At 42.5% G+C, this 18,137-nt stretch overlaps 1 protein-coding gene across 1 annotated transcript in view; it reads left to right on the forward strand.

The window, feature by feature from the left end:
- The window catches only part of tesk2 (testis associated actin remodelling kinase 2), a 48,496-nt gene that overhangs the window by 13,239 nt on the left and 17,120 nt on the right, over nt 1-18,137 (forward strand). The window contains exons 4-7 of the mRNA XM_034103793.2: nt 675-796; nt 5,062-5,110; nt 12,602-12,748; nt 14,461-14,543. Coding sequence (XP_033959684.1) covers nt 675-796; nt 5,062-5,110; nt 12,602-12,748; nt 14,461-14,543 — 401 coding nt within the window. The remainder of the gene's footprint in view (nt 1-674; nt 797-5,061; nt 5,111-12,601; nt 12,749-14,460; nt 14,544-18,137) is intronic.

An 18,137-nucleotide genomic window follows, 5' to 3' on the forward strand; every position in this document is an offset into this window, starting at 1 on the left:
GTATCTCGAGCCGGTTTCTCACACTTACCTACCCCACCTTCAACTGTAATCAGTCAATGTTTACGTCTATAATTTGGCTTATTCGTAATATTTTGTAATCTCCATTATACAGTAATTGAGCAATATTATGACCCTACAGACAGTTGAGAAACAGAACCGCCTCGCTTCTCTTGTTGTAGCCACATGTGAGCTGTTCTAAACATCAGCAGGGAGAGCTTCAGTGTTCATGTCGTGACCTGTCTGCAGTATTTGTGCCTCCAACACAAAGCATGCTGGGATAATTCCAGCCAACCATGGATACATGCATCTATGGTTACACCACCACCGCCACCACGTAACGACTGGGTGGAAACGGAAATCCCAATGCACCGTAATAAAGATTGATTGTTCAGCTCCGGATCGACACGTCTATTCTGTCATGGCTGGTCGATGACCTCATTTCACTTCTCTTTTATTAGCTGCCTTCCTTTTCTACTTCCTCTGTGTCTCGCTGCATGAGCCATATTATTCATATTATTATCTACAAGTTTCCATTACAGAACTTGGTCAAGCACTTTTCATAAGTTAAATGTGTTTACTTGCAGCCACCATAATGCAGTTAATTAGTTATAAGGATTCAGCCTTTCTTGAGTTGACTATCCGCAACATGTTAAAATGACGTCACTGTTTGGCAGGTTCGCCATCGAGCCACCGACCAGGTTATGGCCATGAAGATGAACAAAATCAGCAGCAACAGAGCCAACATGTTGAGAGAAGTCCAGCTCATGAACCGGCTCTGCCATCCCAACATACTCAGGTGGGTAACACGTGCACTTTATCAAAGGGGTTTACAGAACAAAATGGATTCAGAAAATATACAATGTTAATTTCGACATCATTCTACAGGAAAGAACCACCAAAACTCATCGACCTTCTAAATATATCTTATAAAACAAAATAACTGATGTTATTTCTTGATTATTGCATCACCACCTCAGCTACACGATTGGCCCTCGTGTGAGAAACTGGTTATTGGCAGTAACTGTCTTTGCACACGGTCCTAATCGCCTGTTGTCACTTTACCAGAACAAGTTTTCAATTTTGTAAAGAGTGTGTTTTGATAAATTCACAACAGGCTTATTTAAGGCTTTAGAGTTTAGGCCACTCAATGATTACTCATAGTAAATGTCATATTAGTCATGTCCTATAACACCTGACACTTTCAGTTATTAAATATGCATTCTAAGTCTGCCTCTCTCCGCTCTCACTCGCCGGGTCTGTGGTTGTGACCCGTTTCCTTTGGGGTTGAAACTGTGTCAAACCCTCAGCCTATTAACAATGGGGGTTTAAGCTGCCAGCTCCTCTTAGAACTGCTGCGGCAGCTGCCTGAAGGCAAAGAGTGACGAGGACCCTTTCAAGGCTATGAACAATCAGGTTCATATTTGAGAGATTTGCAGTCAATCATTGGTCAAAAGCACGAGTCATTGTAAGCCCCTTGCTCCTGGCTCTGTGGTCCTGAAGGGACACTTTTTGGTGTCTGTTTAGTCTCCCTTCGTACATGTCTACAAGACGGAGCCCTCGACAGCAACCATTTTAAGAGGCGTCATTTAACTGAATATTTGGATGAGCTTTTAAACCTCAATACCAAAAGCTCAGGCAGTCAACATATGATGACATTTAGTGGAAGTTGCAACATTGTGGATTTATCGCGAACACAACGTGTCATTAGGTAATTAAGATCCTGAAACTGAGCTCTAGATGCAGGGAAAACAGTGTTTATTACGGCAGAATATCATTCACAAGCAGGCACACAATTGTTCTTTGTGTAATTGTTTGGCTGTTATGTTATTGCTTTTAACTCAAGCTATATGCCTTTTTCTCAAGTTCATAGAATAGTTGAATCCGTTCAGAGCCTTGTACCAAAACATATCCTGGTACTTTAATGCATATACACTCAGAAGGTCTCTTTAGGAAGCACTCGGTTGATCAAGCAGAACCAAACCCAGTGAAGCTGCTTCTAGCTTTGATGCTGCACACGACCTTCTAAGAACCTTAAAAGCACCACTTTTTACTTGATGGCCTTTTTATAAAATAATTGTATTTGAATGTATTTTCATTTTTAATTGTGTTCTTAAACGCCGCTCCGAAGCACTCCCTCGCTACGCCAAAGCCCTTTACGCAGCCTCTGTATTTAAAGGTAACGAACATGCCTTGAGTTTTATGACAGGAAAAGGAAAAGCCTGCACTAAATACAACGGTTTAGAAATGAGAACACAAACGATCCCCCAAGAGTGTTGTTGTTTTTTTGTAGTAAACAAGTTCACATTCAGCCATGCGCTCCAGGGTGGGAGAGTGTGTGTTTACGAACATGCACATACATGCATCAAAATGTGTGTGTGTGCTCGTGCATACACACACACAGCATCTTTCACAATGCCATCCTTGTTAAACCCAGAGGAGTGTGTGTGTGTGTGTGTGTGTGTGTGTGTGTGTGTGTGTGTGTGTGTGTGTGTGTGTGTGTGTGTGTGTGTGTGTGTGTGTGTGTGTGTGTGTGTGTGTGTGTGTGTGTGTGTGTGTGTGTGTGTGTGTGTGTGTGTGTGTGTGTGTGTGTGTGTGTGTGTGTGTGTGTGTGTGTGTGTGTGTGTGTGTGTGTGTGTGTGTGTGTGTGTGTGTGTGTGTGTGTGTGTGTGTGTTCGTTAACAAGCAGACACTGAGGGGTTCATTGTTAGCTCAAACCCAACAAGGACCCACAAAGTTGACCTTCAGAATTACGAGGCCCTTAACGCCGCTGTTGAACAAAGTTGGTTTATACGTAGATCTGCAGTCTGCACACTTTGTCTCGTTTGGGCCGAGGCTGTTCGTGGTCTTCTCTGGATATTGTCCGACCTTTAAAAATGTAATTAGTTAACAGGAAATGCATGTTATGAAGCGAAGGCCAGTCGAAGCTCCGGCTCGTGTTTTCATGGATCGGCCAGGTAGAGGCAGAGCGGAAGGAATGCAGGTGAAGTAACCGAGCTGTTATTATCCTCCCGCTCGCAGACGCTTGGCACGTGTCTGGTCTCGCTGCAGGAATCTTAATCGTTTGTTAGCTATTCTTCCTGCTTTCCCTGTTTACTCACACCGAGAAGGTCAAGCACGGTTTTTGTTTCGATGTTTCAACGTTATTATTCTCTATATAACCCTTTGGACGTGGAAGTGCTTGAACTAAGCTCAAAGCATTAAAGGCGTTTCTTTTCATTCGCACAATAGCTAGAGCGTAGTTTTGGCAATGCACATCTTAACTCTCAAGCTCTACTTAACATACAAGTGTAATCATCATTTAGTCAAATAGGTTGCAGATATAAGAGCAATAGGAACATCTAAGTAGGATAAGAAGATAAGACCAAATGTACAAATGAAATACTATAGCGAAACTAAAAGGTTGTACGTGTTATCTGTGTGTCAACCTCAATCATCTGATTCAATTATAGTTTTAACCAATAGTCTTCTGCTATCTCAAATATTAAGTCTTTTACATATTTTCATTTTAAGAAATGATTTGGTTACAAGGCATAGATAACAAAGAGAACGCTTAAACACATTAAATAACTAAAAACAATCCACAAATGCGAAAAAAAGGATTGACAATAACGTATACTGTAAGTTTTTCAATCATGTACCCTCTTTGAAAAACAGTGTCAGCCACGTGCCCCCTGATCAGCGCAGAGACTATGTTTTAGGGACAACATGCCTCTATAAAGAGGTGCTGCACCATCAGGGTCTGATTTATTAAAACAACAGTAACTGAGAAACACTTAAATGCTACATTTCAAATGTTTACAATCCGTCACTAAATTCATGGCAAACCAATTTTAACATCATGCAATAACACTGAGACGACATTAGCTGCATTGAACTGATCTTTTAATAAGTTACTTACAATGTAGTGAACCATGGGCTCGTGCTTCACTGAGGATCTTTGTCCTTCTGACATGAGGCAAACTGCAGTTATTACACTTCTCGTTTTGAAATATGTGTAACTCAGTTCATATAAAACCCACACTGCTCAAACTTCCTTACTTTTCCTAAAATTGGTATATTTATTTATTTATTTATTTTGGGGCGTGGGGAATGAAGAGAAAAAAAGATATGAGCATTTTATGAGCATGGGATTTTGACCCCTCATATAAACATATGCATAATGCTGCGCTATACTTTGCGGCCACACGCTGTTGCCAAGCAACACTTATTGTTTAGGTCCTTTGATAAGCAGGCAGTCAAATAATTAACTAGAACTAGCTAGATCTGATAGGTTTGGACATAAACGCGAGTGAAGTCTAACCGGACGCGAGAGAGGGATCAGATATCAGATCAGCTGCTGCTGACGGAGAACACGTAGTTCTGCATGATCACAGCTCCGCCCGCTGTGATGGACCGTTGAGTGGAGCAAAATGCACTGAGAGTTAGACCTAACACACTTAGCTAGCTTATCTACTCTGGAACTAGCTAAACTAGTTATAAATATGTTTATTCTTTACTGTCGGGTCACTTATTACAGGTTCAGCGAGCTGCACGAGACTGACGGGCTGTCAGGAGAGGCAGAGGAAAAGAGAGCACCCGGTTTATTCTTCCCATTTTATTATCCAGAGTTTCTGTAAACCTTTGAATAAAGTAGTTAATCAACTATTAGTAATTTGTTTAAATGCATTACTTATGTTTTTTTTTTCATTGACATAAAATAAATCTGGCGTACCCCCTGCAGTACTCCAACGTACCCCTAGGGGTCCGCGTACCCCCATTTGAGAACCACTGCTGTAAGATATAACTAACCCATAACGGATATAACATGAATACTCATACACACAGTAGTTGTCACTTCTTACCCGCTGGTCATTATTAATGATTTGTGTTTATAACCCATTTTACAATCTTTCATCAAAAATAATTATTCTTATGGTTATTTTTTCCATCCCACACATTCCATTTACTGGATGCATCCACCGAGCTGATAACGTTATTATCTTTAAGCCACTTCCTTGATATTTGTGTAGTAAGTTGCTCTTCTTATTGCACTCTTAAATATTGACTTGTGTGGTTTTGCAGGTTCAAGGGCGTGTGCGTCCACGAGGGCCAGCTCCACGCTCTGACAGAGGTAGGAAGCATCCTTTCACATTAAAGCTTCTCAGATCAAAGTGTCTCCACTAATGAAAGGTAGAGCGCCCGTGTGACGATGATCTGGTGCTTCATGTGAACCCATGAAGCACTCATGTGTCAGTAGGTGTTCCTACCGTGTTCAGGTGGACGTCACGTCATCAGTGAACACGGGAACACGCTGGTCTGTAATTGTGGAAACCAAAATAACTGAATGTTCTTAGGTATATATAAACACTTAGGTGTGTGTGTGTGTGTGTGTGTGTGTGTGTGTGTGTGTGTGTGTGTGTGGCCCAGCATTACTATACTTGTGGGGACCTACATCTGTTTACATAGTCACATGTGGGGACTCGCCTCCCTTATGGGGACAAATTGGAGGTCCCCATGAGAGGGATCATTAATTTTCAGGTGAAGACTTGGTTAGGATTAGGGTAAGGCAGGAAATGCATGTAAGTCAATGTAATGTCCCCTGAAGTGATGTATACATGGTGTGTGTGTGTGTGTGTGTGTGTGTGTGTGTGTGTGTGTGTGTGTGTGTGTGTGTGTGTGTGTGTGTGTGTGTGTGTGTGTGTGTGTGTGTGTGTGTGTGTGTGTGTGGTGTGTGTGTGTGTGTGTGTGTGTGTGTGTGTGTGTGTGTGTGTGTGTGTGTGTGTGTGTGTGTGTGTGTGTGTGTGTGTGTGTGTGTGTGTGTGTGTGTGTGTGTGTGTGTGTGTGATAATCAGACAATTAGTTGTTGAGTTGATCACAGAAAATTTATTAATGAGAACTCTGCTATTAATATTTGTTAAATGAAATGTTACTTTTATTTTTTTGACTGCTAAACAAAACACACAAGACCAGACATGCTTCACATTGGACTCTGTTAAAAAGCTGCAGCTCTAGTTTCTTGCTGGCAATGCACAAAATCAACTATTCATTTATGGTTAAATTCATGTTTCAATTAGACGTCCTGAGCTGTGGTCGGATTCTTCCTTATCCTGTTGCCTGGATATTCACACTCGAACTACACACTAACACATTCATAGGAAATCCCCACACCTTCAAACATTCAACAGTTGACCCAGGGTCCCAGGAAGCATCTCTGTAAACACTCTAGTATGGCAACGCATGTAAATGTGCAACAACACACACAATTCATCCTCCATGAAGAAAGCACACACTGTTAAAGCGGCTTCCAGGCGCACACACACACACACACGTCTGTGATTACACTGTTGTGTTGCTCGATGAATGTGCTTATTGTAGCCTCCACAGACAAACATCAACTTTCTACACACACACACACACACACACACACACACACACACACACACACACACACACACACACACACACACACACACATGTTTCTTCCTATACTGTGATTGCAAAGTCAATCCATGCATTGTATCACACACACACACACACACACACACACACACGTGCGACGACACGCTCCCTCGCTGCGGTAGGTCTTGTTTTCCCGCTGCGGGGTAAACAGATCCTGTCGTGTCGTGTCAGGACCGAACTGGAGGCTCTGACCCTGCAGCGGGCTCATGCTGTTTTGTTACCTGACCCCCACTATGCGGCCGCGCTCAGAGGAAATGGAGAATTACGATACTGCTTGGCCCCGAGCTGCCTCCAGAAACCCGCCGTCTCCCACGGAGAGACGCATGCAGGCAACCCAAAATAAATCTGATTGATCTCCTCATGACTTTTGTGTTTGTGTTAGCATTAAGGAAAGCCAAGAGTGTGCAACCCCACGGCTTTTGGACAATGCTGCATGTCTCTTTGAAGAAGCCGAAACCACGAGGCTGTTATCCGAGCAGTGTTCCCTCTGGTTTTAGTTTGATTGGTCAGCTCAGATTCCGTCTCCTCAGACTGCGTTGAGCGCTGAGGGGTCTTTGAGCGCTGTTTACCAACTGCTATCATTACATCGCCTGCTCTGACAAACTCTTTGTATACTGTATGGCAGGGGTGTCAAACTGAATTTAATCGCGGGCCACATCAGCATTATGGCTGCACTCAAAGGGCCGGTTGTAACTTTAAGACTATGTAAAAATAAATACATATATAAATATATATATAAAATAATGTATTATATTACATCATTGCCTCTGCATTGGATTATTATCGGATAGGGTAATAACTTCATAATTAACTACGTCTGAAAGCAGAAGTCTCTTCAGTGAGAATGTCACAAAATGATTTGAAAAGAAAAGCAAAATTCTGGAAGAAAAAAAAGAAATGACATTTAAAAAAAAAAAAACGAAATTACATTTAAAAAAAAAGGCAAATTCTGAGAAAAAAAGTCTAATTTGAGATGCATTGTGGGACATGTAGTTTATGGGCAACGTGCTTATGTAAATCATCATGTAACCGTATAATAAACATATAATAATCTTTGCAAGCTCTTGTGGGGCCACAGAAAATGAAGTCACGGACCGGATCTGGCCCCCGGGCCTTGAGTTTGACACCCCTGCTGTATGGTGTCGTTGTCCTCGGCTTACCTGCACACAAAACACAGATTCAAAACAGTGATTTTACAATTTCCCATTTTGACCCGTTAGAAAACATATATCACGAGCTTATGGAGTTTTCCGGTTGTTGTTTTAATGTTAGGAAACAGTTACAAATAAAACGCACATTTAAGCACCAATGTGTTGATACGTTTTGCTGCACGCTTCCCCCCTTGGGACTTTCTCCTCTAGAGCCAAAGTCTGAGTCTCGATATCGTTCACGTTATAGGAAATGTTCCTCCGATTCTGTGCTAATGGTTTTTCACGACCCGTGCGAGGATTACTCGCCGTTTGAAGCGCTTCCTGGAACCAAACAGGGATCCTTTTGTCTGAGTCTTTCCAGGGTTTTTAACCTGAAACAGTGAAGCATATGTTTCTCATTTCCTTAGCAATCTAGGATAATGCATGATCATTGCGAGTCACGGATGTGGCGCTCGAGTATGTGCTGTGTTGTGTGATCGTCCTGGTGTATCGGGAGCAGTGGTTGCGTTAGACTTTTTCGTTGTCCGTCATTTTGACGTTTTAAATGAGACGGTTACAATCAAAATATGAACAAAGAATGTACAAGAACAACTCAATTGACCTGCTGTAGCCTGAACGCTGATCTCTGCATCGTCATGCACCCTCGGACAAATCCGTTACTCATCTTAGCTTCTCTACAGATGTCGCAGAACATTTTGCCGTCTCCCTCCTCCGCCACTCAAACTCTTGCTCCCACTTGAACTCCTTGCCTCCTGCTTGCCCCTCTGCCGCTGGCTGAACGTTGTCAGTCTTAGTCTTACTGGCTTGTCCTTCATCCTCCACCGCATCAATCCCTCTTTTCACCTCGTTTATCCACCATCACAACTACGGGGCTTATTAAAGAAGCTTCGGACGATCAGCTGCGACTGCTAAAGCCGGTTAAACAACGAGGTCAAAAACAAGACTAGACAATAGCTACTTAATATGCACACACTCACCACCAACTGGACGGTGAATGACTACTTAATAGATACAGGCTACAGTAGATCGCCCTCAGTCGACCTGGCCACTAAGCATGTCATATAATGTGGGCCACTGGTGGACATTTTGGCGCTGTTCCGAGTTGTGTTCTAATCTGTCAAAATGACTGCTTTCAGTTTTTGAGAAAAAATCCGTAATTGACGGAAAATATTCGGTTAGCACGACTTCTGATCAGGAGCTACACAAATAGCATCTGGGGAAACATACCACGTCTTTTCAAAGGCTCTTCGAAAATGTGACTGCTCAAATGGAGTTACTTTTAGGTGACACAGCAGGTGCACTCGTCCGCTTAACTATGTGATTTGCATATTGGAGCACCCTCTGTACCTTTGCACATTCTGTTAGCGTGAGAAAACAACGGGTGCCATCTAGATCTTAAATGAGATGATAAAGGAATGATGTCGGATTAGTTTTAATTGTCTCCAGAGGGCTTTTTCCATCTCCACCAGGCAGACGACAGATGTTGAATTCTGCGGCTACCGAGGAATGTGTTTGACAAACACTCCAATCCTCTGATCTCTTCTCTGTGTGTGTGTGTGTGTGTGTGTGTGTGTGTGTGTGTGTGTGTGGTGTGTGTGGTGTGTGTGTGTGTGTGTGTGTGTGTGTGTGTGTGTGTGTGTGTGTGTGTGTGTGTGTGTGTGTGTGTGTGTGTGTGTGTGTGTGTGTGTGTGTGTGTGTGTGTGTGTGTGTGTGTGTGTGTGTGTGGTGTGTGTGTGTGTGTGTGTGTGTGTGTGTGTGTGTGTGTGTGTGTGTGTGTGTGTGTGTGTGTGTGTGTTTTTAAATAATGGCAATACAAATCGTTTCGGGGAATAGAAATCTGCAATTGTGTTTCTTAAATAACACAAAACTGTACCTCTATGGATTGCTTAAACATAACTCCCCTTTCATATTCAAATGTTCCTTTCTTTCTGTTTCTTCCAGTATTTAAGTGGAGGCTGCAAATAAGGGGGTTTCTGCATGTTTGCTGCACTGTTTATCACTTGTTTTCTGGCATGTTTGTTTAGTTAAAAATGGGTCAAAAAAACAATAAAATAATAAAAACATAATAATCAAATAACATGAAAAGACAATTGTGTCTACAATGTTAATTAGTTTGTAATATAAAATACAGATTAGTGCATTTAGCATAAAGATCGTTAGTTTCTTGTGGAGTATTTGTATTGAATGTTTCACTGTGGGATCTAATGACAAACAATACATTTAAATAGTACTTTGTTCTGCATTATTTACTTCAGCACAGCACATGTAAGACAGTACCGTACTTTTCGGACTATAAGCCGCGACTTTTCCCCCCATTTTGTGTGTACAGCTAACGGCCACTAGGGAACCTCCTAAATCTATGGATTTTACAGGTAAAATTAACCACCTTTAACTCTATGGGCTCTATGACCGGTCCGCGCCCGCCACCTTTAAGCGGCGGCTCCAGCAGGAAAAGCTGGAGGCCGGAAAAGAGTGAGGCAGGTCGCGCGCCAAAGTAAAAGTGGAACCGAGAGACAGAATGTATGGAAGACCATTTCCGCCACTTGAAAAAAATAAAATCCCCATGAAAAGTCATAATAATGAGATAAAAAGTCATAATTAGGAGATAAGAAGTGCGCATGCGCTGCAGTGGCGCTGTCTTTAAAGGTCCCTTCATCACCTTGCTGCTCTCCACCATGCAAACGGCATCTAGTCCTAAATAAGGTAACTATTACAGGTGACTTTTGTAAATGTTAGATGTTACATAGCCTATATTGCAGCTAAACTACAACAATGCAGTTTATAGCTTTGACATTACCTGTTATGAATATAATATATATGCCTATAGTTGTGTGGTAACGTTCACGGGTTAGAGTTAGAGCAACTCACAGCAGCAGTATGCCTACACTATTGTCATTAGTGGCGTGAAAGTTACCACAAAACTATAGGCATATATATTATATTCATAACAGGTAATGTCAAAGCTATGAACTGCATTGTTGTAGTTTAGCTGCAATATAGGCTATATGTAACATCTAACATTTACAAAAGTCACCTGTAATAGTTACCTTATTTAGGACTAGATGCTGTTTGCATGGTGGAGAGCAGCAAGGTGATGAAGGGACCTTTAAAGATAGCGCCACTGCAGCGCATGCGCACTTCTTATCTCATAATTATGACTTTCTATCTCATTATTTCGACTTTCTTATCTCATAATTATGACTTTTTATCTCATTATTATGACTTTTCATGGGGATTTTATTTTTTTCAAGTGGCGGAAATGGGCTTCCATAAGAACGAGAGCAAGACAGACGGACAATTTAGCTGCTGCGGCTTATATGCAGGTGCGCTTTATAGTCCGAAAAGTACGGTAGTTGATCAGACTTCTTATGTCAGTAGTAATTTGATAAAAAACCTGACATTATGTGACATCAGATCTCTGACTGCATCACAGAGTGTTGGCGAAGCATGTTTTCCATATTAGATAATCCTGGGCTCGAGCCAAAGGGAATAGAAACAGCATCAAGCTAGTTATTTTTTCACATTTAGTTTTTAATGAACTCCCAAGTCTCACATGGAGGGATACCTTCTTGAAGACGGCATTGATTGAAAACATCGTCTCTGCTCTCGAGGGGCTGAATCATCCCAGTACTTAGGATTTGAGTGCTCTTCAGAGATGCTGTGACAAGGGGTCTGCTTTGAGCTGTAAAAGGCACGCAGAGCTTAGGAGAGATGATGATTGTTTTTGTAGAAAGGCCTCGCATCTAGTTGATAGGTCATCCAACACCTTTAACATCCACACAGAGTAACTGTACACATATGAAATTAGTATTACTCTGGGTTCAGTTAATTCAATCGCGTGAGGAAGTGGAGACATCCAGCCTGTGCTAATTCTCAGTCAGTCATACCGCTAACCGCAGCTAACCCAGACCGTCCCTTTATCCCGTCTCGGCTCTAACTAGTTAACCACTGTTTTCGTGATATGTGGACGTGGGATTAGTGCGTCTGTGTGTTTGCATGCAACGAGCAAGGTCAGACGGGTTATTCTGGATCAAAGCTGACAGACGCAGTGAAAGACCCCGGATACTTTTAAACCCCCTGAGCTGATTTGTCGTCTTGGCAGCCCAATCAATCTGCAGCCTGATCAGACGCACGCATCAAACTACCGGCCGGTTTAATAATCTGCCAGCCACATTTTCCGATTGCTCGATACAGCAGCCGCCCTCAGGCCGCCCGCCCGCCCGCCTGTAACCCAGCGCTCCACTCTGAGCTAGAGGTCGCTTTATGTAACGCCGTTAGTACTGACCTCTCTGCAGATCAGTGTGTCACCAGTTGACCAATGATTTTTCAAGCCATCTAACCAGTCTGCTGTTTCTGTCCCTGGCAACAGAGACTGTAGCGCTGCCATAGTTAGAGTATTCACGCTTCATCATCTCAAATTGAGTTTCTGTGAAATATGGTTTCACACCGACGGAGCTAAACAATACGATCGACAAATGCAGAAATGCGGTCAATCAATTAATGTTTTGCTAAAGATTTTTTTTTCAATTCATCGATTCTGAAGCACATTCCAATCCTCTGACCTCTTCAATTGGTGTGTGTGTGTGTGTGTGTGTGTGTGTGTGTGGTCTGCTAAAGCTACATTCCCAAAGTTCATTGTTTTCACCAGTTTACTTCTGTATAGTGACATCACTTTGTAACACTCTTCTATGGGCCAATAACAGAGTGGGCCAGCTGACCAATCAGAGCAGACTGGGCTCTGGTTTCAAACGGAGGGTGAAAAGAGGTGCTGCAGCACAGGCAGCATGAGAAAAATAAAGAGCTTTTTGAACATTGAAGCATGGAGACATGAAGAGACACTACATACTGATATGAACCTGAACATAATCATAGTATATTCTATTTAATATTAAAGACAGAAATGGTGTTGTATACATTCAAGTCAAATGTAATCAGTTCCTTTATTGTGTGTCAATATTTTGCTAATATGTACCTCCTCATGTCTCTGTGTGTCTCAATGTGTCTTTCTCCAGTACATAAATGGTGGAAACCTGGAGCAGCTTCTCGACGGAAACAAGCATCTGAGTTGGCCCACGAGGGTGAAGCTGGCCTGCGACATCGCCAGCGGCCTGGCTTACTTGCACTCCAAAGGCATATTCCACCGGGACCTCACCTCCAAGGTTAGCTACGCGGGCTAATTGGTCGTTAAGAGGAGAAACCCTCGCTGCAAATAGACCTGCAGGCTTTATTGGAGAGCACAGAGTTTCCTTTAGGAGATTATTGTCCAGTACATATTCAAATATTCTCTGTTGACGGCTCATTATCTGTGCTCGGTTCCAGGACAGTGTGCCACACTCTGTTTACTTTTGGGTTGGATGCAAATGTCATGTCTTCACACTTGCTCTTTCACGCTTAGCCCCATCGGCCTCTCCGCAGAGAACTCACAGTCCGATGTGATAATCTGCACCAGGAGGCTTGACCCACAGCCGTGTTGGCAGTAAACGGGGACAGTGTGCACCTTGCTGTAAACGCATGTGTATCCGTAGAAGGATACAAACAAGTGCCCAGAGAAATTAAAGAAAGGTTTCGGTTTTACAGGCGGACAACAGTTTTGCCGTTTGAGGGTTACATGTCGTGGTTTAACTTCTCAGATTGAACTTCCTGAAAAGAATACAAACTGCATTTGCTGATGACTCACACTCACAGGACAAAACACCCTTTTTTCTTTTTATATTCTCACTATCTCCGTGTGCATGCTTGTCAGGGACCAAGCAGTAAGACAACAGGAGTGGTTTAAATAAACAAACATCATATAATAGCAATAAGGCCTATAAAAGAGGTCAACAGAAAATACCTCAAAGAAACATAACCGGTGTTAACTCAACAAAACTGACCTGCTACAATAAAAAACCAAGGAACCTCTATAGTGGCTTGGCCAAACCACGTTGAACCCCAGGGATAAGTAATAGTCACATCATACACAAAGGACACTGACAAATCCCCCCTTTGACATGGAAGCAGGTGGTTTGTCCCAATCTGTCCCAATTGGCTCCTTGCAGTATTTATGAGTCCTCAGCGCTCGGCCACGCCCTTTGCTGAACCAGGAAGTAACCTCCCCCAATGGACATGGTAACATTTAGAGCAAATGTGTGGGGTTAATTGGCATGTTTTATTGTAGCTGCACTCGAGCAAAACTACTGAAGATGAGGATGCAGTGTAGTGGCTGTGGCCATCACACTGCTATATCGAGCCTCATATACAAACCCTTCCATTGTAACGGAGTTGTAATCTATAAATCCACTCACAAGCCCAAGAGAGGATATGACGCAGAGACATCAAAGCAAAGGTGACCGTTTCAAGACAAAAGTGAACAACAGTTTTTCTTCAACCTTTATTTATTCAGGAGGAGTTACACTTGGAGCAATAGTCTCTTTGAACAGAAACGCCTTGATCACATTTACACAGTTACACATTCACAACTGGAAGCAGCCCAGTGCGACCACAGTCTCGTCTCCTTCCCACTGAGCGGTTTTTACAAGCACATTAATTAAGTACCGTAATCTTGATGAATATAATATATGTCAGCCCTCATCAGTATTCGTGGGTACCAAATGAGTCGTAAGCATTGCACACATGGTTTGTACAATAAGTATTGCAACAAATGGAAATAATATATTAAGAGTAGTTCCTTTTTAAGTTTAAGTGGAAGAGTCCAAACATTACAGGAATGCATTTTGTAATGTCTTGGTAATTCCCATTTTCTAACATGTGAATGAAAAGGATACCGAAAGCTTAAGTCCAACCAGGAGGTGGAGGCTTGAGAGATAATATAATTTTCGTTCTTGGTGTCTCAACTGAACATGTGATAATATTGATAATGTTTTTTCTGCAGAACTGCCTGATAAAGTGTGAGGACAGCGGTTACGCAGCCGTGGTGGGAGACTTCGGCCTGGCAGAGAAGATCCCCACCAGTCTGTAAGGAGTCCAGCAGTTAATACTGATAAACATACACAGTCTTAGATCAGGAGTTAAATGATGTCCAGGGTTTTTAACAAAAGAGAGAAACCTTGGAAGTAGGGGTGTAACGGTTCACAGAAGTCACGGTTCGGTTCGTACCTCGGTTTGGGGGTCACGGTTCGGTACAACAAGGAAAAGCAAAAAAAAGTCCCAAATACGTAATTCCAGGTTTGTTGTTATTTATGTTTGAACAGTAGTGCACGTTTCAGTTTCAAAATAAAGAACTCTGACATTTTGAATAATTAACTGTATTAAACAGTTAAAAACAAACCATACACAGTACACTCAGATGGCCATATCATCTATAATGGCTGATGTCAAACTAAAAGGTTTCATCAAGCTGTAAAACTAAAAAGGATGTCTTGAAAATATTACATCATAAATAATAAGAAAGTTTTTCCAGAGCGCAAAGTCGTTGAAAAACATTATGCCAAAAGCTTCCGTTATTTATTTTGGTCTCTCGGCCTCATGTCTATTGGCTTCTTAAAAGCAGCGGGGATCAGCTGTTGAACTGCTGCTGTCTTTTGCCGGGCTCCAGTGATGCCTTCTGATATGATTTAGCATGTTTGGCGTGTGTTCCCATTAGCATACCGCACCGCTATCGAACAACGCCGACACACCGTCCTCGTCCGATCCACCACTCGCACACCTCATCGTTATTGTACTCCACAGGGAACCCGAAATGTTCCCACACAGCTGATTTAAAAGAAGCAGGTGGGTTCTAGCTCCTGTGTGTTATCTGAACTCGCCATACTAACTTTTCTTCTTCTTGTTTAGTTCGTTTTGTTGTTGTTTCTTCTTGTTCTTCATTTGTTGTTTAAAGAGCCTGTGACACCATCCCAACAACTGTTGTGCAATGAAATATTGGGCTACTAGTAATCTCGAACCGTCAGTTTAAAAAAGAAAAAGCGATACCGTTTCGTTAAATATCAATAATTTCGAACATCGCGGGGAAATTCCTTCACTCATTTTGAAGTTTTGGGGGGAAGCCGGAAGTGACGTCAATGCGGGAACGCTTCGAGAGCCAAACACGGACAAAGTGTGTTGTCATGCGTAGAAATGGTGAATTACTGAGTTTAGGCACGTTAATAACGTTTTAATGAAGTTGACTACAGTATATTCATATTTGTCAGTGCTTTCATGTCAATCCGGCGACATAAACATAGATGATTGTGGTAAAGATGATGATTACATTAGGATTAAAGTGAGAGCTGCTGAATTTCCTCCCGTCGGATGTGATATAAAAACAAATCGATTATTTTTGTGGTTATAAACTCAAGTAGATGAAACTACATTTATTGGTGCTTTCATGTCAATTCGGCGAACATATGATACATTAAATGATGAGTGAGGATGATGATTAAAAATCGTTTGTTTGAGCCGGTCTGCATTTACTGATGAGAAAACAAACCGATGCTTTTTGTAGTTGTAGTACACCAACAACGTGGATTAAACGTGTGGTTTTTTACCACAATGTTGGGGAAATTAATGGATAAAATGCACGGATTATTATTATTATTATTCCCACTCCGATCGGGACACTAGGTCCACCGTTTCCCCGCAGCGAGGCTCCCCCCGTTGACAGTTTACGTGGGCTGGGTGCAGTGGCGGACTGGCCATCGGGACGAATCCCGATGGGCCGGTACCGAAGTGGGCCGGTCGGATAAGTAACTAGCACATCCCCCATAGGCGGCGCGTGAGGCTCAGGTTTGAGAAGGCTAAATAACTTCTTTTACCTGACGCTGCCCGCCTCCGGCGTCTATAGAAAAGAGATCCACTCAGTGTGCGGAGTTTAAATCTCTCAAGTCATATTACAGGATAAAGGAAATACAGTTTAAACTGCCGTATGCAGAGAAGACGCCGACGTGTCGCACTTATCATTCATATTACATCATCCATCAGATCATCGATCATATAATATCATAATATATCATATATTTCCTTATCTGAGTCAGCTTCTCCAGCCTCATCTGGCCGTGCAACACTCACAGTGTCACAGACTGTATGCAGAAGTATTATTTAACACATTATGTTGACGAAACACTCGAGACAAATGTAATTAAAGTCAGATCCACTCGTGTCTTAGACGTGAACGCGCTCTCAGCTGGAGAGAGAAACCCTGGCTTGATTTACCGAGTTGATAACCAGCGTCGTAGGACCGCTTAGCGGTTTGTTACTCAAACATATCCAGGGTCTGTTGAACTGGCTTCGTAGTGCAGGGTACAGGTGGCGAGCAGCGCTAATGTCAAAGACACAGACATTATACATTATATTTGTATTTTACATCCCCCGCTCCCCCCGTTGACAATTTACTAGCGGTACCGAAGTGGGCCGGTCGAGAGTCCCGGGATGATTTTTAGTCCCAGTCCCACTGGCTACATGACCATATGATCGCCCATATTGACGCACCTCATTCCTAAACTTCTAACAGATACAACATAAACCGATCCTTCAGCCTCATGAGCTCTCAGACACGTTCAACATTAACCTGTCATCGCTGTCTGAGCTTGCTGCTGTGTGCGCCATCGTGCGTTTACATCTGACTGTATATATATAAAGCTTTACATGCAGATGCTGGGATCCTGGACGGTGCAGCTGGAGCGCTGTGCCCGCAATGACGTCACCCATCATTTGGCGGGACTTGAAGAATCCGCGAGAAGATCCAGAAAATTGTCAACATTGAAGGCAGATTAATGGTTATCAAAGTACAAATATCCAAAATCAGTTCAGTAACGGTTTTCAAGGGGACAATATGTACTCAAATTGATGGGTTTCGATGATGGGGGAAAACCGTGTCACAGGCTCTTTAAGGGCGGCTGGCAAACAGCTTTTAGGCGCAATACCGCCCCCTGGATTATAAATAGTGTAGTGGATACTGCCCTGAAGGACAGACTTTTTTCCCACTCGGAAAAAAAGGCGTATTCGCCGTGTGACTGCATGTGCCGAACCGTGACGGTACGGGACGAATACGGATACCGTTACACCCCTACTTGGAAGCGAACTGCTTTACTATGCATTATATAAATCATTAATAACCATCGCCCGACTTTTGCTACAGAGCTGTGTCGCCTCTTTTAGATTAAGTATCTGGTTTTAAGCGGCACAATTAGTCTTCATTTGAGTCCAAGTGTTAACCAGCTCCTTGGGGCCCACGTGTTGTAAACTTCCAGCCAATCAACAGGCAGTAAACGGAGAACTAGTCAGTGTCCCACTCCCAACGTTTAATTTGAGCATTTAGCAGTTAAAAAAAGCCATATATTTGTTTTAGCAAAGTGAAAATAGGACTTGTGAGGCGATGAAACACGACTTCAACTAAATGCTAATGCTATGTCTGCTTCATGTGGGACAAGACCATCCTTTATTTGTATGTACAGAATAATAATTGAATAATCTAGTGTTGTGAACTTAATGAAGTATTGAACTTGTTTGATATTGATCTTCCCCCTGGTGAGCAACACGTTACCAGCAAAACCACTTTTGTAGCTCCAAAACAAAAACACTCATAAAAATAGTTTTCGCGTTCATGATGTTGTTAATTAGGTTAATGCTAAA

Source organism: Pseudochaenichthys georgianus, chromosome 17 (genome assembly GCF_902827115.2).
Source record: "Pseudochaenichthys georgianus chromosome 17, fPseGeo1.2, whole genome shotgun sequence".
NCBI classification, from domain to species: domain Eukaryota; kingdom Metazoa; phylum Chordata; class Actinopteri; order Perciformes; family Channichthyidae; genus Pseudochaenichthys; species Pseudochaenichthys georgianus.